General features: G+C 39.7%; 1 protein-coding gene across 1 annotated transcript in view; it reads left to right on the top strand.

Annotated features, from left to right (window-relative positions):
* The window catches only part of slc24a2 (solute carrier family 24 member 2), a 44,228-nt gene that overhangs the window by 21,968 nt on the left and 6,555 nt on the right, over window positions 1-15,705 (top strand). Inside the window, exons 7-8 of the mRNA XM_057843564.1 lie at window positions 30-167; window positions 7,544-7,633. Of these exons, the coding sequence (XP_057699547.1) occupies window positions 30-167; window positions 7,544-7,633 (228 nt within the window). The remainder of the gene's footprint in view (window positions 1-29; window positions 168-7,543; window positions 7,634-15,705) is intronic.

The following is a 15,705-nucleotide window of genomic DNA, read 5'->3' as shown; positions in this document are numbered from 1 at the left end:
GAATATATAATAAATGAGCTCTCCATCAGATGGGTGAGGAGGAGGAAGATGAAGATCAGCCTCTGAGCCTGGCCTGGCCTGACACCAACAGGAAACGTCTCACCTACCTCGTTATCCTACCTATTGTCTTTCCTCTTTGGCTCACATTGCCTGATGTCAGGAGAGAGGTGACAATACATACACACACATGTACTTGACTGTATAAATTAAACATGGACTTCATAAGGATATTGAGGGGGCGCGGGGCCGTTTAATAGAGGGCCTGCATTGTTGGCGTGGCCGTCAAAGCTGACCGAGTGGAAATACAGACAAAAAGCTTTTTTAGTTTAAAAAGTCTTGTGAATTAATGCTTAAATCCCTGAATTCTTAATAGATACGGACGTGAAACAGTCTCGATTCTTGGTTAAAAGCACACACAAAAAAAAACGTGCAGTTAGCATTGATTTTACTTAAATATGTTAGGGTGACCAAACGTCCTCTTTTGCCCGGACAAGTCCTACTTTCACGTTGTATCCTCGTCGTCCGGGCGGGTTTTATAAATTCATAAAAATGTCCGGTTTTTATGATTTTTCATGGGACCAATTTGAAGAGAATCCCTCCGGCCGCTGGGTGGCAGCAGTTGACATGGCTCCTACTAGAAGGGAGGGAAGGTGTTGTTCTTCTTGTTTTTGTTGGCAGTTTACCCCTATCTTGAGGCATTACCGCCATCTACTGCGTTGACGATTTGGCCACAACGCCTACCCAGTTGCTAAGTTTTTTTACGATAAATACGTATATAATGGCAACTGTTGACTTCTGTAGGAGCTTTGACTGTAAAATCCCGTTTGATGTCGCATCGTTGCGCTGCCGATGATTGTAAACTTGTAGCAAAGTTTGATTTTTGCCTCAGCTAACTATCAGTAAGCTAAACCACGCTAGGCATTATGGGAAACGTAATTTTGAACTGCTATGTTTGGAAACATGCTGGGTGAATAGTTTGTCAATTTTTTTCGGTTTTTGTTTGTGTGCAATCTAGAGCATTGAATGAGAATATCAGTTGAATGGGAATAATATCTGAATAATACCTGAGCCGAGCCTCAAACAGTATAAATTTTATTTTGAAAAATGAGGATCTATGTAAAATAAAAGAACAATTGGTTGCTAACTTACATAGAAAAAGTCTGCTAGCTTAAATGCTACAAAATGCTAAAGTTTTTTTTTCTTTTCAATTCTCTAAACAAATGGTTCAGACACATATTCCCATAAAAAAAACGGCGATATATACCTATAAACTAAATTATGAATGCATTAAAAAACATTAGCTCAAACAAAAACTTAACTTATGTTGACCTTAACAGGGAGCAGTTGGATTCAGCCATGTGAAAAGAGGCAGACCAGAGGGCAGTGTATCCACCCTAATCTATAAAACTAAATGCAAACACTTTCAAAACAAACCATTACAATGCCATTTTAATTAAACGAATACTCGAAGCAACAAAATTTAATTTAAATATTTTTTTCTAATCGAATACTCGAGTTAATCGATTAATCTTAACAGCACTAATATATATTAGTCATTACTTTTTATTTTATTTTATTTATTTTTTTCAAAATGCATTTTTCCATCCACAGTGAGGGGGCACACTTTAAATATATTAAAGTGATATAGGTATCTTTGAGTGAACTTCGAGTAAAATTCAAGTATCTTGAGGCCGGGCTGAGTGTCCTCTTTTTTGGAAATCAAAATATGGTCACCCTAAAATATGTTGAAGTACGTAGCTAGTCCGTCAGTCAATGTGGCGGCTGCCATATGTAAACAGAGCTTTTCCGGTGAAAATTCTTGTGAATAAATGCTTAAATTCCTGAATTCTTTATAGATATGAATGTAAAATGGTCTTGATTCTTGGTTAAAAGCAAAAAAACCGTGCAGTTAGCATTTATTTTACGTAAATATGTCAAAGTACGATGCTAGTCTGTCAGTCAATGTGGCGGCTGTCATATGGAAACAGCTTTTCCGATGAAAATTCTTGTGAATAAATGCTTAAATCTCTGAATTCTTTATTGATATAGATGTAAAACGGTCTCGATTCTTGGTTAAAAGCAAAATAAAACGTGCAGTTAGCATTTATTTTACGTAAATGTGCCGAAGTACGATGCTAGTCTGTCAATCAATGTGGGCCGCCATATGTAAACAGAGCTATTTCGTTGAAAATTCTTGTGAATAAAGGCTTAAATCCCTGAATTCTTTATAGATATGGACATAAAAGCGTTTCAGTTCTTGGTTAATAGCACAAAAAAAAAAAAAAAAAAAAACGTGCAGTCAGCATTTATTTTATGTAAATATTATATACGTAAATATACGCAAACTGTGAATCTAGTCAGTAAGGCAATTACCGGCCACCATATGTAAACAAAGAGCTATATCCGTAGAAAATTCTTGTGAATAAATGCTTAAACCCTGAATTCTTTATGGATATGGACGTAAAAGAATCTCGATTCTTGGTTAAAAGCAAAAAAATCGCGCAGGTAGCATTTGTTTTACGTAAATATTGCCAATGCTGTACCGGCTAATTTCTCCAATTGATTTTTTTCCTCCGTGAGTCATCACCTTATTGTGGTGGAGGGGTTTGCGTGTCCCAATGATCCTAGGAGCTATGTTGTCTGGGGCTTTAAGCCCCTGGCAGGGTCACCCATGGCAAACAGGTCCTAGGTGAGGGGGCAGACTAAGCATGGCTCAAAATGACCCCTTATGATGAGAAAAATAAATGAACTCCAGTTTCCCTTGCCCGGACGCGGGTTACCAGGGCCCCCCTCTGGAGCCAGGCCTGGAGGTGGGGCTCGAAGGCAAGCGTCTGGTGGCCAGGCCTTTCCCCATGGGGCCTGGCCGGGCACAGCCCGAAAAGGTAACATGGGTTCCCCTTACCATGGGCTCACCACCAGTGGGAGGGGCCAAAGGGGTCGGGTGCGCAGAGTGTTGGGTGGCAGCCAAAGGCGGGGGCCTTGGCGGTCCAACCCCCAGTTGCAGAAGCTAACTCTTGGCTCCGATGGCGGGGGAAGTTGCTGCCCAGACCTGGCAGGCCCAAACGTATTGTGAGGGTCTGCTGGGAACGTCTGTCAGAATCCCCTGTCAGAAAGAGTTTCAACAACCACCTCCGGCAGAACTTCTCACTTGTACTTGTCCGAGTGGGCCATGTTCCACACCTCCATTGTTGAGGCGGCCAATCGAAGCTGTGGCCGTAAGGTGGTTGTTGCCTGTCGTGGCGGCAATCCCCGAACCCGCTGGTGGACACCAGCGGTAAGGGATGCTGTCAAGCTGAAGAAGGACGCCTATCGGGCCTTTTTGGCCTGTGGGACTCCGGAGGCAGCTGACAGGTACTGGCTGGCCAAGTGGACTGCGGCTTCAGCGGTCGCCGAGGCAAAAATTCGGACATGGGAGGAGTTCGGCGAGGCCATGGAAAACGATTTCCGGACGGCTTCGAGGAAATTCTGGTCCACCATCCGGCGTCTGAGGAAAGGAAAGCAGTGCACCATTAACACTGTGTATAGTGAAGATGGTGTACTGCTGACCTCGACTCGGGACGTCGTGAGTCGGTGGGGAGAATACTTCGAAGCCCTCCTCAATTCCACCGACACGCCTTCCTTTGAGGAAGCAGAGTCTGGGGACTCTGAGGTGGGCTCTTCGATCTCTGGGGTTGAAGTCACTGAGGCTGTTGGTAAGCTCCTCGGTGGCAAGGCCCCGGGGGTAGATGAGATCCGCCCGGAGTTCCTAAAGGCTCTGGATGTTGTAGGGCTGTCATGGCTGACACGCCTCTACAACATCGCGTGGACATCGGGGACAGTGCCTCTGGATTGGCAGATCGGGGTGGTGGTCCCCCACCGGAGGGTGGTTCCAATTATAGAGGGATCACACTCCTCGGCCTCCCCGGTAAAGTCTATTCAGGGGTGCTGGAGAGGAGGGTCCGTCGGGAAGTCGAATCTCGGATTCAGGAGGAGCAGTGTGGTTTTCGTCCCGGCCGTGGAACAGTGGACCAGCTCTACACCCTCGGCAGGGTGATCGAGGGTGCATGGGAGTTCGCCCAACCAGTCTACATGTGTTTTGTGGATTTAGAGAAGGCGTTCGACCGTGTGCCTAGGGGAGTCCTGTGGAGGGTGCTCCGGGAGTACGGGGTACCGAGCCCCTTGGTAAGGGCTGTTCGGTCCCTGTACGACCGGTGTCAGAGTCTGGTCCGCATTGCCGGCAGTAAGTCGAATTCGTTCCCAGTGAGGATTGGACTCCGCCAAGGCTGCCCTTTGTCACCGATTCTGTTCATAATTTTTATGGACAGAATTTCTAGGCGCAGCCGAAGCGTTGAGGGTGTCCAGTTTAGTGGCCTCAGCATTGCATCTCTGCTTTTTGCAGATGATGTGGTGCTGTTGGCTTCATCAGGCCGTGACCTCCAACTCTCACTGGGGCGGTTTGCAGCCGACTGTGAAGCGGTTGGGATGAAGATCAGCACCTCCAAATCCGAGACCATGGTCCTCAGCCGGAAAAGGGTGGCATGCCCTCTCCGGGTCGGGATGAGATCCTGCCCCAAGTGGAGGAGTTCAAGTATCTTGGGGTCTTGTTTACGAGTGACGGTAGTAGGGGGCGGGAGATTGACAGGCGGATCGGTGCAGCGTCTGCAGTGATGCGGACTCTGCACCGGTCCGTTGTGGTGAAGAAGGACCTGAGCCAAAAAGCGAAGCTCTCGATTTACCAGTCGATCTACGTTCCTACCCTCACCTATGGTCACGAGCTGTGGGTCGTGACCGAAAGAACAAGATCCCGGATACAAGCGGCCGAAATGAGTTTCCTCCGCAGGGTGTCCGGGCTCTCCCTTAGAGATAGGGTGAGAAGCTCGGTCATCCGGGAGGGGCTTGGTGTCGAGCCGCTACTCCTCCGCGTTGAGAGGAGCCAGTTGAGGTGGCTCGGGCATCTGGTTCGGATGCCTCCTGGACGCCTCCCTGGAGAGGTGTTCCGGGCATGTCCCACCGGCGGGAGGCGCCGGGGTTGACCCAGGACACGCTGGAGAGACTATGTCACTCAGCTGGCCTGGGAACGCCTTGGAATCCCGCCGGAGGAGCTGGCTGAAGTGGCTGGGAAGAGGGAAGTCTGGGCTTCCCTGCTAAAGCTGCTGCCCCCGCGACCCGACCCTGGACTAAGCGTAAGATAATGGATGGATGGATGATTTTTTTTACATTTCAAAATGCATGCATTGTATGAAAAATATAATAATTACCTTGAATCCTCGAGCAAATCACTCTTGAGACAATCCTTCCTATTTGTATGCGGTAGAGCTTTCGTACTTTTTCAACATAAATCCGGCGTTGCATCGCTGCGACCGACTGAGAATAAATGAAGTGGATTGTGGGAAGGCCCCCGACTTGAAGGCGTGGCACACTGAAGGTCAAATCTGACCCGTCAATATCATTATGAAGTCTATGATTAAATATTTCCCAACCCGATCACATGATCTGAAATCGGGACGATCACGTCATTTTTCAGAGGATTGAAATCTTGTGAAAAAATATTGGGTTTCATAAAATGTATTGATTTTTATTTAAAAAAATATTAAGGGTTGCAACACGGGAAAATAATCCAAAGGTACAACGTTATTGCCGAAAGAAACAAAATTGTATACATTTTACGATACGCACTATAGCTGGGAACCAGAAGAAAAACAAGCCACGGCTACACTACAAAAACACACCTCCTTAAAACTAATTAAATCTCCTTGTTTTCAGTGTAAATCGACTAGAAATAAGTGAAATTAACTGCCATTGCTTCAAGTAAATTTTGCTCCCTTAGATTTCTTGAAATAACAAAAAAAGCTAGCTGAAAATGAGTTTAACAGACATATTTTATTATTATATTTAATCTTAAAAAAGCTTAGACATAGACTTTATAACGATATTAACGGGTCAAATTCGCCAGACACTGTGCCACGCCTTCAAGTTGGGGGTAGTCCTACACTCCGCTTCAGTCGGTCGAAGTCGGTCGCAGTTATTCAACACATGCAGCGATCCAATGCCGGATTTAGGTTGAAAAAGTACAAAAGCTGTACCATATACAAACAGGAAGGATTGTCTCAGGAGTTATTTGTTCGCGGATTCAAGGTAATTATTATATTTTACGTACCATGCATACATTTTTAAACGTGAAAAAAGTCAATGGCCGAAATTAGCCTCTACTGCATTGGCATCATAGTTCGCAATATTTACGTAAAATAAATGCTAACTGCATTTTTAAGCAACTTTTAACCAAGAATCGAGACTGTTTTACGTCCATATCTATAAAGAATTTGGGCATTTAAGCAGTTGTTCACAAGAATTTTCACCGATAAAAGCTTTGTTAACATAAGGTAGCCGCTAGCTACATTTACTAACAGACTAGCATTGTACTTCGATATATTTACGTGAAATAAATGCTAACTGCATAGTTTTTTTTACTTTTAACCAAGAATTGAGACTGTTTTATGACCATATCTATAAAGAATTTGGGGATTTAAGCATTTATTCTCAAGAATTTTCACCGGAAAAAGCTGTTTGTCTCTGATTCCACTCGGTCAGCTTTGACGGCCTCGCCATCAATGCAGGCCCCCTATTTATCGGCCTCGTGTCCCATCAATACATTATGAAGTCTATGAATCTGACGCATTAATCTGTTAGCATGTCTTCAACACTCAAAACTAGATGGAGAAAATTATTCCACTAGATTTAAGAAAAATGATCTGATTAAGATTTTTGCAGTGTGTGCTTGCCCAGTTGTGTGTTGACAGCTTAGTTAGCATAGCAGCGGAGAAAACTTGGCCACTGGATATAGACTTTACAAGTCTTGATTGGCAACAGAGAAATAAAGAGAAATAAATTCATATACTTTGCGAGTAAATCCGGGCTTCCAATTTTCGTTCAAGTCTTTTGTACTTTTTGCTCGGTATTGATGTAAAAAAGGGTCTGAAATTGTATTTATCATGGTCTTTAAAAAGTCTTCAAAAGTCTTAAATTTGGCTTGTTGAAACCTGAAAAACAACTATTCACCAGCAATGATCAAGAATGAATTCTTTTTATATTTAGACCAAAGAGGAAAATGTCATTTTAAATTTTGTAAAGTATGTCAAATAATTAAATACTGTATAGCCTATTAATGCTACAGTATTATTCGTACAATTACTGCAATGTGGGAATTTACATTCTTAAATGATATTGATTTATTATAATACACATAGTATGTATAGTTTCAGAAAAAACTATTGATATGCCATTTGATTTCCTTTTTTAAAATTATATCAATTCTCAAGCACAGTGTTAATGATTAAAATGTGCATAAAGTTTATACAGCTTACAATAATAAATAGTAATTGTGCATTTCTATAACTGAAACCCCTGCCTTGATCTTTGATCAACACACAGGCCTACCAGATTACTGTATTATCATGTTTTTCACGATGATGAAACTAAAAGTTTGTGCACTATGGCATGAACTGAATCTTAAATAAGATATCAACTAAGTCTGGACACTGAATATTGGTCCCTCTGGTTGTTTTAGAGCTCAGAAAAGTTCTTCCCAATCACCTTCCTTGGCTCCATCAGTTGGATTGCTTTCTTCTCATACCTGATGGTGTGGTGGGCTCATCAGGTAACTGATATACACATACACATGCTTATTTTTTTCCTATTCTGTACTGTCTATTTCGGAGCTCAACACGGAATGCTGCAGTCAAGGTGTTAAATGTAAGACATCTGCTGCTAATCCCTGGCTAATCTTTCTTGAGCCACTGCCAGATCAACTCAGTGCTCTATTTTAATGGTGGGAATGAAAGAAGAAATCAAATCATGCATGTAAAGGTGGGGCACACCCTTGACTGTTTGTTAGCCAATCACAGGGCTCATCCTAACTTAATTGATTATTTACTGTACAAATCAGTGGTGGTAGCGGAATCTGCTGTGTAATAGGGTGTGGCCAGATCTCCGTATGAGAAGCTTGCCATTGATAGCGTAAATCAAGGGCGTAGGTTTGCATAGGGATGGTAGCGACCTAAAAATCTACCAACTTTTCAGGATTCTCAAATTGTCCCCACTAACTTTTAAGCAACCTTATTTTCATTATATAATGTGTTCAGTTACATAGGTCATTTAGATTGTCTTCCCATATGTTGTAAGGATATAATTGACCCTACCATTATTAAGTGAATTATTTTCATTATGTTCACACTTACATTCACCCCTTTTTCACTTGCTGAATATACCATGTTTTTTCCTCAAAATGCACGTTTGATTGGCTGATGACTTGACCCCCCGAAACAAGCACACTCTCACAGTACAAAACGACGTTACATGTCGACATGCCGCCTTCTCTGCCCGCTTCGAAGAGGAGGGATATTAGAAGTTTTTTTTTTTTTTTTTCGGCCAGCAGCCCTTGTAAGTAAAAAGTTACTGTTGTGAAGGTGGGAAACACACCACTAATTTTGCTACTGAAAGTCCGATCTGCATCAGAGTTAGCATTACCAACTGAACTTCCTAACCTGAGTAGGAAGCTGCTGTGTCCGCCGGTATGTGTTTTCTACTATATTAACTTTAATCAAACTGTAAGAAATATAGTAAATTCTGCTCAGCTGTAAGAAATGTAGTGAACCAAGCTTTACCCCTTTCTCCCCAGTTTTCATTTTTATTTTACTTGTCGTCCTAATGCAGCACAAAGGAGCTTTCATTTATTGTTGAGTTTGGCTGTGCTTGTGGGCAAAAACAGTAGTGCATTTCCTGAATGAAGGCTCCATTTTGACTTATTTTTGTTATTCCCTGACATTTTTTTTTTTTTTTTAATTCATTTAGGAAGACAATTTTGAGTAGGATTAAGACAAATGTTTATTTTTTTTGTATTCCTGGATATTTAAGAGATGATCAACAAGTTTGTATATCTTTTGTATGTTAATATAATTTGTGTTTAAATAACGCAATTTAAATTTGCTAATAAATTTCAGACATTTATTCTGGAAGTTTTCAAAATGTTTCTTTAGCAGTTTTTGAAAACAAAGGTTTGAATCAAACCGTGTATCAGCTGAACCAATACATATACACTGCAAAAACCCACCTCCTTGAAACAAACAAACAAAACAAAATAAATAAATAAACTTACTGTAAATTCCCTTGTATTCAGTGTAAATTTACTAGAAATGAGTGAAATGATCTGCCAGTGCTTCAAGTAATTTTACTTGTTTAGATTTCTTGAAATAAGAAAAATAGCTAGCTGAAAATAAGCTTAACAGACTTATTTTAAGCTAAACATTTGTATATGTAATCCTAAAAAAAGAAAAACAAAAAGTGTCAGAAATGTTCTTAATTCAAGAATATTGTTCAAAACATTATTTGAAAGCATTTTTTTTATTGATTGAGGTGAAAAATGACTGACTTTTAGATGTATGGGCTTAGTGGAAGAATCTGATGCATTAACCTGTTAACTAGCCTTTAAAACTCAAAACAAGATGAAGAAAATTATTGGACTACACTTAAGAAAAATGATCAGATTAAGGCGTAATAGTGTAAATTGGAAAGTTAGTATAAGTCAATACAGATTTACAGTATTTTGCATTAATCATTTAGCCCAGGGGTCGGGAACCTATGGCTTGTGAGCCAGATATGGCTCTTTTGACGCCTACATCTGGCTCGCTGACAAATCTTCAATCATTACATTTTTTTTTTTTTTTTTTTAAATTGTTTTGTAATGGGAAGGGCGCTAGGACCTTGGGGAAAAACCTGGGGGGCATAAGGGCCACAGGGGAAGGGTTAAAAAGAGCAACCAGTAAGTAAGGGGCGTTCACCAGTAATTTTGAAATGCCTCCAAATTCATAGCTAATCAGAGACAAACGATGATGCACATTCAGAGGGCGATGCGTGTCGCTTGCCACTGCAGTCGCATCGCGCCCTGTGTGTTGGCTTTCAGCTCAACGGCGATGACTTTTGCATTTCGCCATCGCGCATGGCCTCCCGTGTGTTTTGCCCCTCAGGTTTGTGCCGTGTTGGCGCTCTCTGTGCGGAGATGGCGATGAGTTTTTGATAACCCGGACATTTTGTCATTTTTGGTCGGCGTCGGCAACAAAATAAACCACACATTTCCAAAGATGGATGATGGACTGTATCTTCCTGGGTTCTAAGATCCAGTAGCAAATTAATTTTGTCATTTACAATTTGCCATGTTGATAACTGCGATGTGTGTTTACTGCGAAGAAAGAGGAAATGATGATCGGCGCGCCATCATATCATATATATATATATACTTCATCAGCCTTTGCGCTCTGACCCGGGAATTAACCAACTGCTTTCATACATGCCACGTTCCAGTTAAGTCTCGGACATTATAATGAGACGCGACCTGGTTAATTTCGGTGTCAGTCGACCAGGGAAATTGCTTTCAGCGGATAGAAGGGCTTCCAATTTAAATCCAGGGAGTTAACCAGAGTTCAGCATATGTCTGAAAAGGGCTAGTGTCTCGTCCAGCAACCTCTCAGCATTGACAATAATTACAGTGTCTTTTTTGTTTTTTTTGTATTTTATTTAATTAATATGACGTATAATACAAGTTTTTAGATAGTTATTTTGAGATGTAGGGGTACTTAAATGGTTCATTTCCATTTAAGCAGAAATTCGGGTTACGTCGCCAGCGTAGGAAGGAAACTCGTTCGTAACCCGGGGACTAACTGTATTACAAAGTCTGCCGCGATTCAATTTCAATTCCAATAAAAGGCCTCTAATTGTTTGAATACTATACTATGAACACATTTCACACAATAAATTACAGTGATCCCTCGTTTCTTGTGATTAATGTGCGAAAATCGAAGACCCATGAAGTAGAGGCAGAGCTTATTTACATGAAAAAAAATATGTGTTCAATGTATTTATCCAGATTTAACAGCATTGGAAAGAGATACATACCAGACCTGTTTTCTCTCACCCCCCCAAACCCCCAAGTATGATTAAAAAAAACAAAAAAAACACAAATGTTTATTTCTGTAAACTGTTATTAAGCACTGCAAATGTAATAATTATGATATAAAAATGTATATATATATATATATATATATATATATATATATATATATATATATATATACAGTATATATATATATATATATATATATATATATATGTATGTATATAAGAACACAATGATTTGTACATTTATACATGCATATAGCTTACCATTTTTAAATAAAATACTGTATTATTATATATTTCTTTGAAATCCGCAATGGTCTGAGGGCACGACATAAGCAGATTTTCAGGGGCGGGGCTAGTGGGGCCAGGCCCCTCTCTGGTGGCCGAAAAGTGTCACTGCATGTAATTGACTTTCCTATACAATATATGATTTTAAAATTATGAATTTTCCGGTAAAATATTGTCTATAAAAGTTGTAAAGCAATAAAACAAACAAAAATGAATGAAATGAACAAAAAAAAATATTTTTTATAATGGGTCAAAATTATTTTTCGAACAGATTATGTGACTAACACCTTAGACGGTCATTTGCTTTGCTTAGCCAAAACCACCCCAGGACCAAAAAGGCAAGATGGATATACGTAATTTTTTTCAAACCTAAGCTTTCAAAAGGGACACACTCTACTGAGCAAGAAATAATGATTGAAAATGTGGGCCATGAAACGCTAGAGACGACCGTCAAAATGGTGAGCGGAGTTTTAATTTGCCCCACTAAAGACGCTAATTGTAAAACAGAGCCACCACCGGTGTCTTGCCAATGTAGTTACTTCCGTCAAAAATTGTGTCCCCTGGCCGCGGTAGCGCACACACACACATTAGTTATGAGGGTTGTCAACTTAAACAATTAATTGAAGCTAGAAAAGAACCACAGTTATATATTTTGGACATCGACGTTTACTAAACTGGAGAAGCTCCATACAGGACTTGAATTACAGTAAGAACAGTTATAAGTCGTCCTACGAGCAAAACAGTGAAACATTGCCTTTTAACGCTTTTAACGTACTGAACGTTAAGTTCAGTACGTATGTTACGGTATACGACAGGAAAAAAAAGTTTTTTTTTTTTTTTTTTTTATGGATGTGCCATGTTTTAAAACCTCGTGGATAACTACATCACCAAAACACGGAACTCAAGCAAATCAGTGCAGTGCAGTGACTCCACCCAGACTGGGGTAACTACATTGGCACGGCACCGGTCGGCGTGCCATATTCAATCAAGGGCGTAGGTTTGATCTTAATATTGGTACAGACGATATGACAGCATAACCTGCATGTACACTTTTTGCTGGGGGCGGGACATTAATAAGACCAAACATATTTGGTAAATGGGGGTCAGAGCTACATTTCTCACCAATATGAACCTAATTAATTGATAGGCTAAATGATTAATGCAAAATAAATCTGTATTAACCTATACTAACTTTCACACTGCAAATTTATAACATCTTAATCTGATCATTTTTGTTAAATCTCGTCAAATAATTTTCTTCATCTTTTTTTGAGTGTTAAAGGCTAATTAACAGATTAATGCGCCAGATTCTTACACTTACTTGAAGTAAATATTATTATTTGTTCGTATTGAGCCCATACATCTAAAAGTTGTTCATTTTTCACCTAAATCAAGAAAAAAATTATTTCAAATAATGTTTTGAACAATATTCTTGAATTAAGAACATTTCTGACAAACAAGATTTTCAAGATTAAATATACAAACGTGTTGCTTAAAATAAGTATGTTAAGCTTATTTTCAGCAAGCTGTTTTTCTTATTTCTAGAAATCTGGTGAGTAAAATCGACTTCAAGCACTGTAGCAGTAGCAAAATTAGTGGAGTGTACTCCACCTCCACAACATTGACGTCTTTTTACATTACTTACAGTGGCTGCTGCTGGCAGAAAAAAACTTCTAATATCCCTCTTCTTTGAAGGGGCCAGGGGAGGTGGCCATGTTGTATTTATGTCTGGCTGTGAATGGGTGTGTGTGTGTGTGGGGGTGGGTCAATTCATCAGCCAGTCAAACGTGCGTTTTAGGGGAAAAAAATGGAATGGCACATTCAGCGAGTGAAAAGGGGTCACTGTAAGTCTGACCATAATAAAAGTACTGTAATTCACTTAATAGTGGTAAGATCAATTGTATCCCTACAACATATAGGAAGATAGGAAGGATAGATAGGAAGAAATTACCTATATAACTGAAGTCATTATATAATGCAAATAAGGTTGCCTAAAAGTTGGTGGGGAAAATTAGAGCATCCTGAAAAGTTGGTAATGTTATGTCCCTACCATCCCTATGCAAACCTACGCCCTTGTATTCAATGAATGACGATCTTGGCGAAAAGCATAGCCTAAGCAGCCTGATTTTCGAATTCCCCTTAAGAAGTATAGGAAACAAGAAACGCTCATTTTCAACTTATTATTATTATAAATATTCTTGTAAGTTAATTTTATTGCTGACACTGCGTTTCAGGGTCATCAACATATTGTGCCCCCCCTGCCCCAAAAGTCAAACTCCGCCTATGGGGCACAAAGTTTGAAAAGTGAAGTAGCGAGAGATCACTGTACATTTTCACCTAAAGCGATAAAAGTTCTGTGCAGTTTTGGACAGTTTTGTTGATGAAAAATTTAATACTTTTTGAATTTCTGTTTCAAAAAGTCTAAAAGGTGACTATAGTATATTAAATAATGTTTTGCCTTTTGAGCAATTTGATCGGATGGTTGCTTAATTGATCTACGTATAGATCAGGATGGACATAATGTTACTTGAATACAAGCGCCTTGATTGATAGTGTACCATTTACTTCCCGAACACAAGCCTGCTTAGCTATAAAATATAGTATAGACAGTATAGTATAGTATAAAACATAGTAGATGCTGTAATAAAAACAACAGTTGAGCAGCCAATTTTCTCATATTTTATATATTTATATATTTTTCATAATATGATCGATAGTGTAAACGCTACTTCCCAACAGTTGTGCAAAGTAACGAAGTATAAGTACTTTGTTACAGTACTTAAGTACATTTTTTGGTGTATCTGTACTTTACTTTGGGGTGGCGTGGCTCAGTGGTAGAGTAGTTGTCCCCCCAACCCAGAGGTTGTGGGTTCGATTCTTCACCCTGATGAACTCACCTAAGTATCCTTGAGCAAGATACTGAACCCCACGTTGCTCCTGGTGCTGTGTCAGCAGTAGGTGAATGGCGAGATAGTGTAAAGCGCTTTGAGCGCCTTGATAAGGTGGAAAAGCGCTATATAAGTATAACACCATTTACTTAAGTACAACTGGTACTTTTTATTTTTACTTCACTACATTTTACAGCACGTATCTGTACTTTTTACTCCGTTACTTTTCAAATTGTCGCCAGCATTATACATTACTTTTGTTTGTTTGTTTTCCTCATTGTGAATTGACGGTTTTGTTTTCATGCCTCCGGAGCAATCGATAGCCCCCGTGCAGCTATATCGCAATTGAGCACTTGAGGTAGCAACACGAGTACAAAATTAGGCAGGTGAACAAGATATTCACCACAAAAAAAAAACAAAAAAAAACTTGTACACTCTTGTACAGTAGGTGGGGGTTATGCAGTTGATAGTTGCCTGTCATCCGCCATTTTATGAGCTTGTTAAACTTGTGTTATAGTGCAGTCAATTTTACTGCTTGTGTTTTTTTCCCATTCTGCACAGTTTTAAAACGTGAAAAAGAAAATGGTAATATTGTGGGTGCAAAAGTACTGTATCCACATTCACTTATAACTAACATTTATCGTTGCGTCGGGAAAAAATACTTTTATTTAAATTTTAAAGCAAGTACTCTGCATTTTACTTGAGGAATTTCTTTTCAATACAGTGGTATGAAAAAGTATTTGAAGCTTTTGGAATTTCTTCCATTTCTGCATAAAATCCCCATGAAATGTGATCTGATCTTTGGCAAAATCACACAGATGAAAATACAGTGTCTGCTTTAACTAAAACCACACAAATATTTATAGGTTTTTATATTTTAATGAGGATAGAATGCAAAAAATGACAGAAGGGGGAAAAATAAGTAAGTGAACCCTCTGCCTAAGGAGACTTAAAGAGAAATTAAAACCAATTTTCCCCAAACATTTTAAGTCAGTTGTGTGCCCAATCACTGATGACTGATTTAAAGCTGCCCTGCCCACTATAAAACAAACACCTGGTAAGAAATGTCTTAATGAGAAGCATTGTCGAATTGCATCATGGCTTGGTCAAAAGAGCTGTCTGAAGACCTGCGATCAAGGATTGTTGATTTGTATAAAGCTGGGAAAGGATACAAAACTATCTGTAAAAGTCTGGATGCTGATCAATCAACAGACAGAGACGTTTTCTACAAATGGAGAGAGTTTTGCACCATTGCTTCTCTCCCAAGGAGTGGCGGTCCACCAAAGATGATGCCAAGAGAATACTCAGAGAGGTTAAAAAAAAAAAAAAAAAAAAAAAAAGGAACCCTAGAGTGTCTGCTAAAGACTTAAGTTAAATATCTCTGCGCACACATCAACTATATGTAAAACTATTGCCAAAAATTGTGTTCTTGGGGGGACTCTGTCTAAAAAAACATTGTTTCTCGTTTAATGTTCACAAAAAGGGACTTGAACATTCCACAGAGGTTTTTGCAAAATATTTTGTGGACTGATGAAATCAACGTTGAATTGTTTGGAAGTAACATAAAACGTCATACATCATGATTTGGGGTTGTTTTTCTGCC

Source organism: Corythoichthys intestinalis, chromosome 8, assembly GCF_030265065.1.
Source record: "Corythoichthys intestinalis isolate RoL2023-P3 chromosome 8, ASM3026506v1, whole genome shotgun sequence".
NCBI lineage: Eukaryota > Metazoa > Chordata > Actinopteri > Syngnathiformes > Syngnathidae > Corythoichthys > Corythoichthys intestinalis.
This window is presented reverse-complemented; position numbering and strand designations above follow the sequence as displayed.